Source organism: Odontesthes bonariensis, chromosome 24, assembly GCF_027942865.1.
Source record: "Odontesthes bonariensis isolate fOdoBon6 chromosome 24, fOdoBon6.hap1, whole genome shotgun sequence".
NCBI classification, from domain to species: Eukaryota; Metazoa; Chordata; class Actinopteri; order Atheriniformes; family Atherinopsidae; genus Odontesthes; species Odontesthes bonariensis.
This window is the reverse complement of record NC_134529.1, coordinates 17,394,732-17,407,512: the sequence shown is the minus strand read 5'-3', so window position 1 is coordinate 17,407,512 and position 12,781 is coordinate 17,394,732. Positions and strand designations below refer to the sequence as shown.

Below are 12,781 nucleotides of genomic sequence, written 5' to 3'. Positions count from 1 at the left end.
AGCAATTACTGTTGTTTCCCATCAGATTCAGATTATTCAGAACTGGTTTATTTATTTGTTTTGAAAGTACTCAGTTGCACATCATGAATGGTACAGAGTTGTTACACGTTTGTGGCAACATAAAAAATAATCATTAGAAATTTCCTTTTAACTTCAATTTCTTTTCATCTAAATAACGACGAGAAACCATGGTACACTCCTTTGCAACTCCACTCCTTAATGGAGTCTTCCCCAGCACCGTGGTGCACAAGATAAAACATAAAGAGGAGGACTGAAACAGTCATAATTAGAAATAAACAAAAATACAGAGAGCTCAATAAAAACATTAATATGCAAATAAATGCAACTAAAATAACTTCATGCAATAATCACTGACTAGAGTGTTAAACTGACCTTTCTGATTTTCATTTTCATCTGCATTCATTTAGCTTTGTTTTAATAATCCTATTCATTCACTGCCATGTTAATTTATTTATCCTTTAATACACATTTGTATTCACTCCTGCACATGGCGGTTTCAGTTCTCCATAGAAACCAGAGGCAAATAAGCTTGCTTGAATAAGTTTTACACTTTCCCCAAACTCAATCTCTATGGCTCGAATTATAATCATGTCAGTTGATCATGTCAAACCACCCCCCCCCCCCCAAAAAAAAGACAAACTGCCATCATCTATACAAAGTTTTTTTTTTTTTTTTAAATTGATCACACACAAAGTGCTGAGTGACTGCATGCACAAAGTTATAGTTAACTCCTATGCAACAGTGTTTTCATTAATTAACGATCAATGATTAACCTGTGAAAGCTTACATATATAAGTCAAGATAAATGAGTTTCCTTGCATTTCATCTGCTGTCTTGGACTGACTCTTGATTTTAGCGCAGCTGTTGGCACTATCCATGAGTTTGTTTTACCTGTAATAACAAGCATGCTGCCCATATGCCACCATCAGCACTATTAACGCTAAAAAATGTTAGGAAACCAATTGGGTAGGTTGGGGTTCTTATGAGTTGGACTGGGGCTCATGTTATGAGCACCCGGGTTCATGGAATATTCATTGGCATCTTGAAAAGCGTGACTACAGTGCTTCATTAATTCTTTCCCTATCGCAGATGTAGCGTCTTCATTTTGGCTGCAATTTAATAATCCATGCTTTGTCTCATGGTAGAAAACATCAACATGCAACAAAATATGGTTACCATCCCATGTCCTCCTAGAGGTAGAAGGTTTGGCTTCATGAGAGTGATGCATCAAGACCAGAATGACAGGCTTTTCACCTGTGGAAATAGAAAGAAAAGGAGCATGAGAAAGAAGGTTTTAAAAGCTCCAATATATATCTACCATATTCCTTAACTTAAAAATGTTAATGTTGAAAAGTCTGATTGGAGACGAGTGATATTTCTCCTCAGCATAGATGGTCAGAAAAAAAGTCTTTCTCTTACCTTTAACTTCCCTCATGGCTTCGTTGACATCCGTCGTGGAACGTGACACTATAGGACAGAAGACAATAACGATCTGGTAATCCTCGCTGTTCTGGGTCTTTTCCAGTTTGACCGAGCGAAACGGAAAGGAATTCTGTATTTTGTCCAGTAGCTGAACATGGGCGCCAAAAGTTTTGCCGCTGACAACCATCTTGTACTTCAGTGTTTCTGTGAAATAAATAAATAAATAACAGAAACTTACAGCAAAAAGTACTTTGTGAACCGAACTAATTGATTAACTATTAAATCTCATAAGAGGCAAATGTGAGTTATAAATCCTTTTTAAAGTAAACAGTATTCTAATGATACGAACACATGAAGAAACATGCAAAAAATCTGTTGTCAGGAGACTGCAAAAGGAAAGAAAGTGAGATATACCATGAGCTTGCTGTGGGCTGTCTGCAGTTTTTCTTTTGATGGATTGTTTCCCTCCAGAGGCAGTTGAGGCACCTGGCGAGAAAAACATGTTGAACACAGCAGCATAATAAGCCTACTCATTCAAAATTGTAGAAATGTGAGTTATAAATCCTTTTTAAACTAAACAGTATTCTAATGATACGAACACATGAAGAAACATGCAAAAATCTGCTGTCGGGAGACTGCAAAAGGAGAGAAAGTGAGATATACCATGAGCTTGCTGTGGGCTGATTTCAGTTTCTTTATTGGGGGAAAGCATCCCCCCAGAGGCAGTTGAGGCACCTGGAGAGAAAAACATGTTGAACACAGCAGCATAATAAGCCTACTCAATCAAAATTGTAGAAAAAAACAAATCAAAGTAAAACATATGTAGGGCTTTTCTCTATATCAAGATGACTTTTACCCTGAAGCCAGGGTCACACAACTTGCAATGAATAAACTCAACATGAATTACCTAGGTTTTCCCAGAGCATTCCAACAGCCGCACTCAACAAGTAAGTAAGTAAGTAAGTAAGTAACTTTATTTGTCCCAACTTGGGCAATTGTTTTGCAGCAGTAGTACACACGCATACACTCACATACTTCCACAAGACATTATAAAACTTGTAAAAGATAAAAAGAATAAAAATAATAAAAATAATATTGAATAAATACATTTTTTGGGTTAGGGGGGGTTGCACAGTGTAAGATTTAAAGATAAAAATGCTATGGAGAAGTGAGATACACAGTATAAAAAACTAGACCTACCTAGAAAATAAATAAATACACAACCTGACATATGGCTATCTGCATTTCTTAGTGGAGTTAAGCAGCTGAACAGCGGAGGGTATAAAAGAGTGCTTGTATCTGTTTGTCCGGGCTAGTGGATATTTAAAACGGGAACCAGAGGGTAAAAGCTGAAATTCACTGTGCAGAGGATGAGTGTAATTGTCCAAAATAGATTCAGCCTTCCTGATTACCTGTTCTTCATATAAAGCAGTCAAGCTTTTCTGTTGAGCACCGGTTATGTTACTGCTTACTCTGATGATCTTAGATATGCCATTTTTGTTTTTCACATTAAGTAAAAAAGCATACCAGCAGATGGCAGAATAGGTGAGTATGGATTCAATAAAGGATCTATAAAACATAATCATTAGAGACTTATCAACATGGAACCTACCCAGCTTTCTGAGACAATACAAGCGCTGCTGCCCTTTCTTGCACAACAAGTCCGTGTTACTGTTAAAAGTCAATTTGTCGTCAATAATGGAGCCTAGGTATTTGTACTGTTGAACAATTTCAATGTCCTGTCCATTTAACTTGGTTGTGGTGGGGTTGCAGGTATTGCGTCTAAAATCAATGCACATATCCTTGGTTTTGGACACATTTAGTTCCAACATAGCTTCCTGACACCAATTTAAAAAATAATCCATGATGGGGCCATGTGTCGTTTCATTATCCTCCAGCAGGCTGACAATGACTGTGTCGTCCGCAAACTTAAGGATGTGGCGATTGTCAGTGTCAGAACGACAGTCGTCAGTGTAGAGGATGTACAGGAGAGGGGATAAAACGCAACCTTGAGGAGAGCCTGTAGATGTGAAGGATAATCCAGAATGGTGACCATTTACTCTCACTCGCTGAGAACGATTTGTGAGGAAATCAAGGACCCAGCCAGAGATGCAGGGGTCCAGTTGAAAGCGGTGGATGAGCTTCTGCACCAGAAGATGGGGCTGGATGGTGTTGAAGGCTGATGAAAAATCTACAAACATTGTCCTGACATGGGTCTTTGAGCCCTCAAGCTGTTTAAGAATGAGATTCAGCAGGGTTATGATAGCATCCTGAACTCCCCTGTTGGTTCTATATGCAAATTGCAGGGGGTCAAGCAGGTGGTTTGTCTTTAAAATGACTTCATTACCAAAGAGGTAAGGGCTATGGGCCTGAAGTCATTGAGGGTTTTAGGGTGCTTGTTTTTAGCAATGGGAACTATCGTGGATTGCTTCCATAAGTCAGGCACTGTCTGAAGGTCCAGAGACAGGTTAAAAATGTGTTTAAAAATAGGGCCTAGTTGCTATGCACAGCAGGAGAGCAGACGACTAGAGATATTGTCTGGTCCTGGGCTTGTTTTCAGTTTACAGTGTTTAAAAGTCTTAAAGGGGAACTCCGGTATTTTCAACATTAAGCCTCTTTTCTGAGTCGTCTGCAATGTTTTAGAACCCCCCTCACCACTTTTTTGATGTTTACTGCTGTCTCCGGTATTTGCCTAATTTTGATTCTTCTCAACCTGCTTCAGAATGGCAAGTCATGTGCATGTCCAAAAAGGTCCGTAAAAGCACAATAAACGTCCGTTTTCAAAATCATCAACTCACCGGAGTGGTTACTGGTGTGCACTGGTAATCCATATCAAATTTCGTAGCGAAAAGTTGCTTCTGTTGTGTTTTATTTGACATTTTGTAAATCCCATTGAGTTCTGTTGAAGACTGGATGTTCGTTGATATTACTCCTCCACCGAACCCGGAAAGAGGACATGTTTGTAGTTCTCTCGCACCGGAAATGCAAACCAGGATAATACACCTAGCAGCATTTCCGGTGCCAGAGAACTACAAACATGTCCTCTTTCCGGGTTCGGTGGAGGAGTAATATCAACGAGCATCCAGTCTTCAACAGAACTCAATGGGATTTACAAAATGTCAAATAAAACATGACAGAAGCAACTTTTCGCTACGAAATTTGATATGGATTACCAGTGCACACCAGTAACCACTCCGGTGAGTTGATGATTTTGAAAACGGACGTTTATGGTGCTTTTACGGACCTTTTTGGACATGCACATGACTTGCCATTCTGAAGCAGGTTGAGATGAATCAAAATTAGGCAAATACCGGAGACAGCAGTAAACATCAAAAAAGCAGTGAGGGGGGTTCTAAAACATTGCAGACGACTCAGAAAAGAGGCTTAATGTTGAAAATACCGCAGTTCCCCTTTAACCACACTGTAGGGAAAAACAGGCTGCTGGCTGGGTGGTGGAAAGCAGGTCATGTTTAAGGTCTAAAATGTCTTTTTTAAAATCATATTTTGTATCAAAACGTGAATAAAAAGTGTTTAACTCCTGGGCTAGGATGGAGTCTGTTGGGTAACCCACCAAAGCCATTTTAAGTGGAGTTTTATCATTCAGCCCAACCATAGTTTTTAAAGAGTCCCATGCTGAGCCTAGGCATTGGTGCTCAGTTTCATCTCCACTTTGTGTTTGTATTCCATTTTGGCCCTTCTAATTTCACGTTTGATGTCTTTTTGAATGTTGTGTAATTCTATTGTGTTGTTTAGCTTAAATGCTTTTTCAGGTTTAACAGTGTTTTCAAGTGTTTGGTGACCCAGGGCTTGTTATTGGGGAATGTTTTGACAACTTTGGTGGGGATGACAGTGTCCTCACAGTAAGTCACCCATGAGCTGACTACATCAGTGAGCTCACTTATGTTTTGGGATGACTGAATAAACTCCTCCCACACAGTGCAGTCCAGACACCCCTGAAGGGTCAGTTTAGCCTCCTCCGTCCACAATTTTACTGTTTTAGTGGTCACCTTCCCCCTCTGCAGGCATGTGCGATAGGCTGGGATGAGGTGCACAGCGTTGTGATCAGCAGAGCCCAGAGGAAGGAGAGGGATAGAGTCATAAGCACCTTTGATAGAACCATAGCACTGGTCCAAAATCTTGCCTTTTCTGGTGGTGCAGCGTACATATTTATAAAAACACTTGAGCACTTTATCCAACGAGCAGTGGTTGAAATCGCCCAGGATCAGGTTGGGGGCATCGGGAGAGAGTGCCTGTAGTTTGTTCACCGACTGTTGGATTAAATCCAATGCGGAGCTTTCATTTGCTTTCGGGTGGATGTAAACAACAGTCACGAATATCTGGGGAAATTCCCGGGGCAGGTAGAAGGGGCGCATGGAAACGGAGAGTAGTTAAATGTCCTTTGTACACAGTTGTTCTCTAACTAGTGTTGTTTTACACCAGTGCTCGTTTATGTACAGACAGACACCGCCTCCACGCGTCTTGCCGGTAGTTGAGGCATCCCGGCCCGTACGCAATGGCAGCCCAAAGCCATCGATCGCCAGGTCGCCGTCAGTATCCTTCTCCCCCAACCAAGTTTCAGTCAGGGCGAGGATACACGCATATTTGTACTCATGTTGGTAGCGAACAAGAGCTTGCAGATCGTCCGTTTTATTCCGTAGCGATTGCGCGTTGGCTAAGATGATTGAAGGCAGAGGGATGCGTGCCAAGGACCACCTTGATCGCTGCCGTACCCCGCCTCTCCTTCCTCGCTTCCTGTTTCTGCAGCGCGATGAGCTGGAAAAGTTTTAATTTGTACTGTCAGCGTAGAGTTCTGTGATGTTGGGAAACAGCAGGTCCGGAGGTGGCCCAGCATCCGCGGACGCTTTAGAACTCAGTAGAAAGTCTCTGGAGTATACAATCCGAGTAGGGTTTGTCGTAGTGTACCAGCCTGCTCCCAGACAAGCCCATAGTACAACTAGTGCGAAAACAACACCCCACTCCATCTCGGCATGCTGTTTAGTCTTAAGACGAGTGATGGTTAAGTTATTTACGTTTACTGGCGAAAATAAGCACTTTGTAAAAAACAAACAAACAAACAAACAAACAAACAGAACAAACGAAGACTGTCAAACACACTACAAGCTGCCGGTCGCTGCGTGCGCATGCGCCCAAAGGAATGTAGGAAAGACAAAGCTCGAGGCCTTAACAATGTCACAACAGATGTTTCAAGGAGTCTGTGGTGAACACACTCAAAGAGACCTGAGGTCCGTTTCACGTAGCAGGTTTAGTGAAAACTCTGAGTTGGTTAACCCTGAAATGAGGGAAACCCTGAGTTTTCCGTTTCACAAAGGGAGGTAACTCAACCCCGAGAAAGAGGGGTAACTCTAGCCTGTTTCACAAAGAGAGGTAACTTAAGCTCTCCGTCAGTTACCGGAGTAACGGACTCTGAACCTAACCTGGTCGGGACCAGGTTTTCCTCAAGAAACCTTGAGTTTCTTTCTGTCTCCGCCCTCTTTCAGCCACACACGCCATTTGATTTCCTCATTCATTCAGTCAGCAGAGCGAGTTCTTCTACTTCTAGAAGTCCTTTAGGCACAGTAGGAGGCGACTTTTTTCACGAACATAGCATGTCCTTTTGACAACGATCCCGTGGATGAAGGTGCAGCATTATTGCGCAGATAATTAAATATTCGTCGGAGATGGTTATCAGACCGCACATAGATTTTTGCATTTACAGACAATTATCTTTTTGAGCGGCACCATCAGAATTTTGTTGGGACAAAAGAAAAAAAAGACATAAAAGACAAATAAATATTTGTATGAATAGGCTTAAAAAAGACATATATAGGCCTATTATATTTTATAAAGACACTTGTGACTCAAAGCCCACGTGCTGTCGTGGAGCGCACTGAGCTGAAGGCCAGGTGGGTGTGTCTCGATACCTCGTTCATGGCGCAATATTGCCATGAACGAGGGTCTCCACCTGAACCAGCCCAGGCAGACCAGAAGGTGTGGTGCCAGAAGACCACCCCATCAAAGTGCCCTCATGATGAGGCAACAACTGATTGCACGGCTTTAGTTGCAGTCATCGAGCGCCTGCCCATGGTTTTCATATCAAACCATTTATTTTTTTATTTAGGTGACATGGTATAAACAGCACTCGTAATTGCTTCCCATTTCTTCGCTTTAGCAGGTCCCGTAATTCCACTACTGACACTGGTAAAAATGACAGATTTTCCTTTTTGGATCTCTGAAAGCAGAACTTTAATCTCAGACCTTCTAAAGTTGTTCTTTTTGCGCCTTGATGCCATTCTCATGACTCAACACTCAACACTTCCTGGCACAGGAGCGAGGAAGCACAGCCTTATATGGTATCATTTAGGGCGTGGAGTATGCAAATCTACTATCCTCGTGCACGTGAACTTAAGATACGCACAGGTGTGATTCATCATTTACGCAGGTCGTTTACACACTTTTTCCGAAGTTAAGAGCGCTTGTTGAATCTGACGTGGCGTGTTCGTACGAGACCTTCTTACGAAAAAAGTGAGAGAAATTTAGAATAAAAATACGAAAATGTTCTTGCATGAGGCCCAATGTTTTTATATTTCATTTTAAACTGCTGCCAAGTGCGCTCCTCCCCCGCGAGATTGCACCTAAATTAAATAAATGAATGGGCTACCATTCAAGCAGTTTTCCCTGTAATATTATTGTGATTGCAAAGGACTACATTTAAACTTACGCTTTTGCTGCTGCAGCTGTGCACTTATTTCTAAAAACGTATTGAAACTCGCCGTATGAGCGCATTAAGATTTCCAATTCGAGGTTGGTGAAAAGCGTAGCCCCTCCTCTTCCCCGTTGCCATGGTGACTCGTCGAATCGGGGCTCCATTGATGCTGGCTTTTTAAAGTTGTGGTGCACACGCAAAACTCAAGGTGAACTTACTCAGAGTTGATTAACCTCACTCAAATCAGCGTTTCTGGAACCGAAAACTCAGAGTTTTCTATCTCAGAGTAGATCAACTCAGAGATCAGGAATAGACTCAGAGTTGGTTGAACCTGCTTTGTGAAACAGACCCCAGCTGTTCTCACAACTGTGGATTTTGAGATGGGAGCTGAGTAAGTTCAAGTTTTTGGATCAGCTTTGTGTTACTGTTTGGTGTGATTTCTGTAACTCAACGTGTCAATCAACGGCATGAACATGGGGGTGAAAAACACCAAAAGATAGTCTATGCATTTATAAATCTACGAATCAACATAACACTAAAAATACACATTATACACAGGGAGAAACCCGGTGTAAGCCCAGTCCAGCCCAGCGATCTCTGGAGTTACATCATTTTTAAGGTATCTAACAGAAGAAAAATTGTGTTTCGTAATGAACGTTTTGTTATTTTTTACAATGTGTGATGCAAAGAAAATCAATACAAGCTGCATTTTTCCTCAGCTTTGTTATTTGTATTCTTACCAGCAGCATTAAAACATTAAGAAGAAATTAGAGCCCCGACTCTGATGACAGTCGTATGCTGAACTGTATGTTGCTAAGACTGTCAAGTTTTAAAGTCAACCACCTTGTGTCTCAGAGTTGCTGCTCATATTGTGCAACAACTTATCTGAACTGTGACAAATTGTTAACTCTGAGCCTTATCTATACGATACCATTTTCTTCTTTTCCTGCCTGGCTGTTTTGGCGTGTCATCGCTCTGTTGGACCCTTCATCTCCTTTGCTCGTCCTGTTATCTTCTCTTCCTAAAAAGGTTGTAATTGAAACCCATATTGAGTTCATTTATGTGCACCTTAAAAATAAATTTGCTAAGTCTGCTCCGATAGCTCATCGTCTGGCGTTTGCTCAGCTTTGCTCACTTCATGTGTCGACGTATCCTGCCATTTTTATACCTATTAACGGTGAGCTGTTTAGTTATTTGCTGCTTATTTTCATGCTCCTCCGCTGTTCCGTGAGAATTTTCCTGTTCCAGACAGTCCGTTACGTCGCACTGACCATTTGTAAAAGCGTGCCTTGGTTGTGTGAGAAAGACAAGCTGGGTATGGATCCCTGCTTTGGTTAAAAGCGCCTGATAAATGAAGGTATAATGACTGTTTCTGGAGTTCAATGCATAATTGGAACAGATCCCGTTTTAAGATATTTCTCTGGTCGTGAGATCCAGCCCCAGACACCCAGGACAAACATCCCCTGTGATTGTATATTAGCATCTCATCAGCTGTGGGAAATCTGCTCACTGCAAACTGAAGTATGCTTTTAAATGAAATAAAACGCTGTCATTATGACCTGTGTAAGGTTCCTGGTCTGGCTGAGCTTTGCTGCTGCTCTCCAGGACGTTGATATGAGCTTCAAGAAAACTCTGCACATGATTCACTTGATCCTTCATGTCCCTCAGGATTTGGAGGTAGTCGACCAGGACCCCGTTGCCGGTAAGGGCTCCTGGATGGAGAGAAGTGAGTTAGCCTCTGCATGATGCTCAAAAACACCTAAGTGTAGCCAAACACCAATATCAGAGCCAAAATAAGAACAATTATATAGAGTATGCCTCAATAGCCTATGTATATATTTAAAAAAAAAAAAAAAAGGTTTTTTTTTGCCATAAAGCCTCTACTTACCCCTGAGATTTTCATTTGGGATGAACTGCTTCAGTTTCTTGAGGAGCACTTCAACTGGTTTCTAAAAAAACCAAAATAAGTCAAACAATAAATATAAATCTGGAGGTTCCAAATCACTCCGATTAGATACCTTCCCACTCAGCCCTACCTCTTTGTGTATTATCCTAAAAATTGTCCTTCTCAGCTTGAGCTTCTCAACCGCAGGAAACAGCTCGTGCAGCTCATCCCGAGTCAGTGACTGGATCTCCGAGTCAGTGCGAAAGTCTGCCTCTGAAGGAACATGGCGGTTAATTCAAGCAATATATCAGTTTATTTGAACTAGTTTAAGCACTATGCATCTAAAATAAAAGCCACTTACTCTCCAGTACAGAGGCAGCCTCTCTATTAATCTGTTTTATTTCCCTCAGTAAAACAGACATGATGTCACCTGCAGAGACGGAAACGGAGGGCAAGAAAACAACGGAGTTATGACGCGGGTTTAGCATGCATTTTTATCTCTTCTGTCTTCCCTTTTGTCCGGATTGAAAATGTTCAAAAGTCCACGACAAATCTTCATGAACAGGTCGGCGTGAGACAGCAAAAAGGGGAGGGCAGGGGTTCCTGAACTGACCAAAGCGCACTTTACTTCGGTTAATTTACCTGAAAAACGGGGTGTCAGTAGTGCGACAGCAGCGTGGGTTAGCTGTAAATGATCTCAGCAAATTCGGAAATATAATTATAGATATATGCGTCTGTCCATGTAAACATTTGTACTCACCGTTTCCAGGAAACAGAAAGCAAAAGCAAACTCAAAGGGACTGCCTTCTGGTGACGCAGCGCTCGGACGAAGGAGTTGACGCCCAAACTTTTTTCTGCCGTGAATGTTTTTTTTTTTTTACTCACTGCTTCAGCCCTGTGGCTTGCTTTCTGTCAAATAAATAACAACACAGTGTAATATGCCATGTGTTGTTGTTCATCTGAGGTGGCACTTACCTCATTTTAAGCCTTTGTAACACATTTGTACGGATTGGAAGAGTAGGCTATTAGGGCCAGGCATAAGAAAAAATATTTATATTTTGCCTGTCGAGATTAAAGTCGACGTGTCATGTGGACTTTATTCTCGACATTTCGAGAGGGAGTGTTTTCTTTCTCACGAACGCACAACCAACTGATCCAACAACAGTAACCATGAGCTCAACTTGACACCAGTGGTGTCAAAAGTACACACATTAGTTACTTAAGTAGAAGTATAGATACTGCAGTTTAAAAACACTCTGGTAAAAGTTGAAGTATCAACTTGACCTCTTTACTCAAGTAAAAGTGAAAAAGTATGTGCTCCAAAACCTACTTAAAATATAAAAGTATAAAGTAACCTTTAAATAAAAAAAAAAAAACCCACACACAAAAAGGTAGATGCCACTATATGAATTGCAAGCTTAATTTGAAAACTCATTAGTTCTACATGTGGCCCAAGACAGCAATCATAAAACCATTAGCCTACTGTCAAAGACAAAGTCACTCAATGAGCATGTTCTTTCTCAAACTTTATTGGAATTCAATTACACGTGAGGTAGTATTCAAGAGGTAGGTCGTGAGGTATTCATGTTCGTCCCATCAAAAAAACAAAAAAAAAGTCTTACTTCCTGAAAAATTCAAAGAAAAAAAATATAGACACGCACGTTCCCCCCTTTGTCATAGCTGACAGTCAAGACAAAAACTGAAACGAAAATGAGCTCTTTATCACTACATACAGAGCACCTAAAACAGTCTGAAAATGGCACGGAGTAGGAGAGTGCAACAATTTTGCATACACACTAAGATTATGTTAGACACTTCGCGCAGCTTCGCGTTTGCAGTTTGTAGAACACCTGCTTGCTTCTGACGAATGACGATTTCCTTGCGTGTCAGCACAAATTTGACGAATAGCCTAACCGATGAGTGTTTGCGTTATATGATTCATCCAATTACACTCATTCTCACTAGGTGTGGATGGCGCACATAACGTGAAATACATAAACATTAAACTGAAGCCAAGAGTTAAAAAAAAAAAGTAACGAGGCTGTTTGTTTTGAAAATGTAAGGAATAGAAAGTACAGATACTTGTGTGAAAATGTAATGAGTAGAAGTCAGAAGTATGATGAAAACTGAAAATAAAGTCCGCACACCAATCTCCCGTTTCTCAATTTAATGTGACGTTTCGGGCAGCCTGCCCTTCCTCAGACATTACAAACACATAAAAAACCACTGTTTAAATACCCATGATCCCATAGGTGGTTCAACCCCCACCCAGGTGATCCCCATTGATGTTAATCACCTGGGAAAAGTGACGTGTGCAACATAAAACCACATAGTGAATGTCCAATATTTACAATATATGCAATATGTACAATGAAATATGAAAAATGAAAACTGGTCAGTCTTTACATCAGCTCCTAGAGTTGTGTTTAAACGTCCACCGAACCTGAGAAACATGCTAGTGAGAGCCCACCACCCACCACACACACAGCATTTTCTACGTCAGACACCGAGCGGGAACTACAAGTGCAATAACTGTATTCAATGCAACTTCACACATAAAACTAAGTCTTTCAACCATCCACGCACAGGCAAAGAATATAAGATCCGTGGCACAATCACCTGTAACACGAACAATGTCATTTACATGTTGAGATGCCCCTGTGGGCTAGCCTATATTGGCAAAACAACTAGGCCACTCAAAACCCGGATTGCGGAACATAGGTCCACGATCCGCAACCATGACGTTAAAA

General features: G+C 41.3%; 2 protein-coding genes across 9 annotated transcripts in view; both read right to left on the bottom strand.

Moving 5' to 3' along the window:
- The window catches only part of akap7 (A-kinase anchoring protein 7), a 70,259-nt gene that overhangs the window by 42,101 nt on the left and 15,377 nt on the right, over positions 1 to 12,781 (bottom strand). The window lies entirely within an intron of this gene.
- Positions 27 to 10,872, bottom strand: LOC142375178 (uncharacterized). Of its 5 annotated transcripts, none has more exons than XM_075459117.1 (10): positions 10,792 to 10,872; positions 10,393 to 10,461; positions 10,183 to 10,304; positions 10,035 to 10,095; positions 9,706 to 9,858; positions 9,078 to 9,167; positions 2,107 to 2,178; positions 1,858 to 1,929; positions 1,441 to 1,647; positions 27 to 1,275 (listed from the first exon to the last, which is right to left on the bottom strand). In XM_075459117.1, the coding sequence occupies exons 2-10, from the start codon at positions 10,451 to 10,453 to the stop codon at positions 962 to 964; spliced, it is 1,152 nt and encodes a 383-aa protein (XP_075315232.1). In that variant the 5' UTR covers positions 10,454 to 10,461; positions 10,792 to 10,872; the 3' UTR covers positions 27 to 961. The 5 variants fall into 5 exon arrangements, with proteins under 5 accessions (XP_075315232.1, XP_075315233.1, XP_075315234.1 ...); XM_075459118.1 differs by lacking the exon at positions 10,792 to 10,872 and adding an exon at positions 10,674 to 10,773; XM_075459119.1 differs by lacking the exon at positions 1,858 to 1,929.

What these genes read in the sequence shown, in the direction of transcription:
- LOC142375178 (XM_075459117.1), bottom strand. Translation starts at nt 10,453, where the DNA reads ATGTCTGTTTTACTGAGGGAAATAAAACAGATTAATAGAGAGGCTGCC. An exon ending in AGACCAGGAACCTTACACAG is followed by an intron (nt 9,168 to 9,705) that starts GTCATAATGACA and finishes CAACCTTTTTAG; the next exon opens with GAAGAGAAGATAACAGGACG. An exon ending in GGCAGGAAAAGAAGAAAATG is followed by an intron (nt 2,179 to 9,077) that starts GTATCGTATAGA and finishes TTTTCTCTCCAG; the next exon opens with GTGCCTCAACTGCCTCTGGG.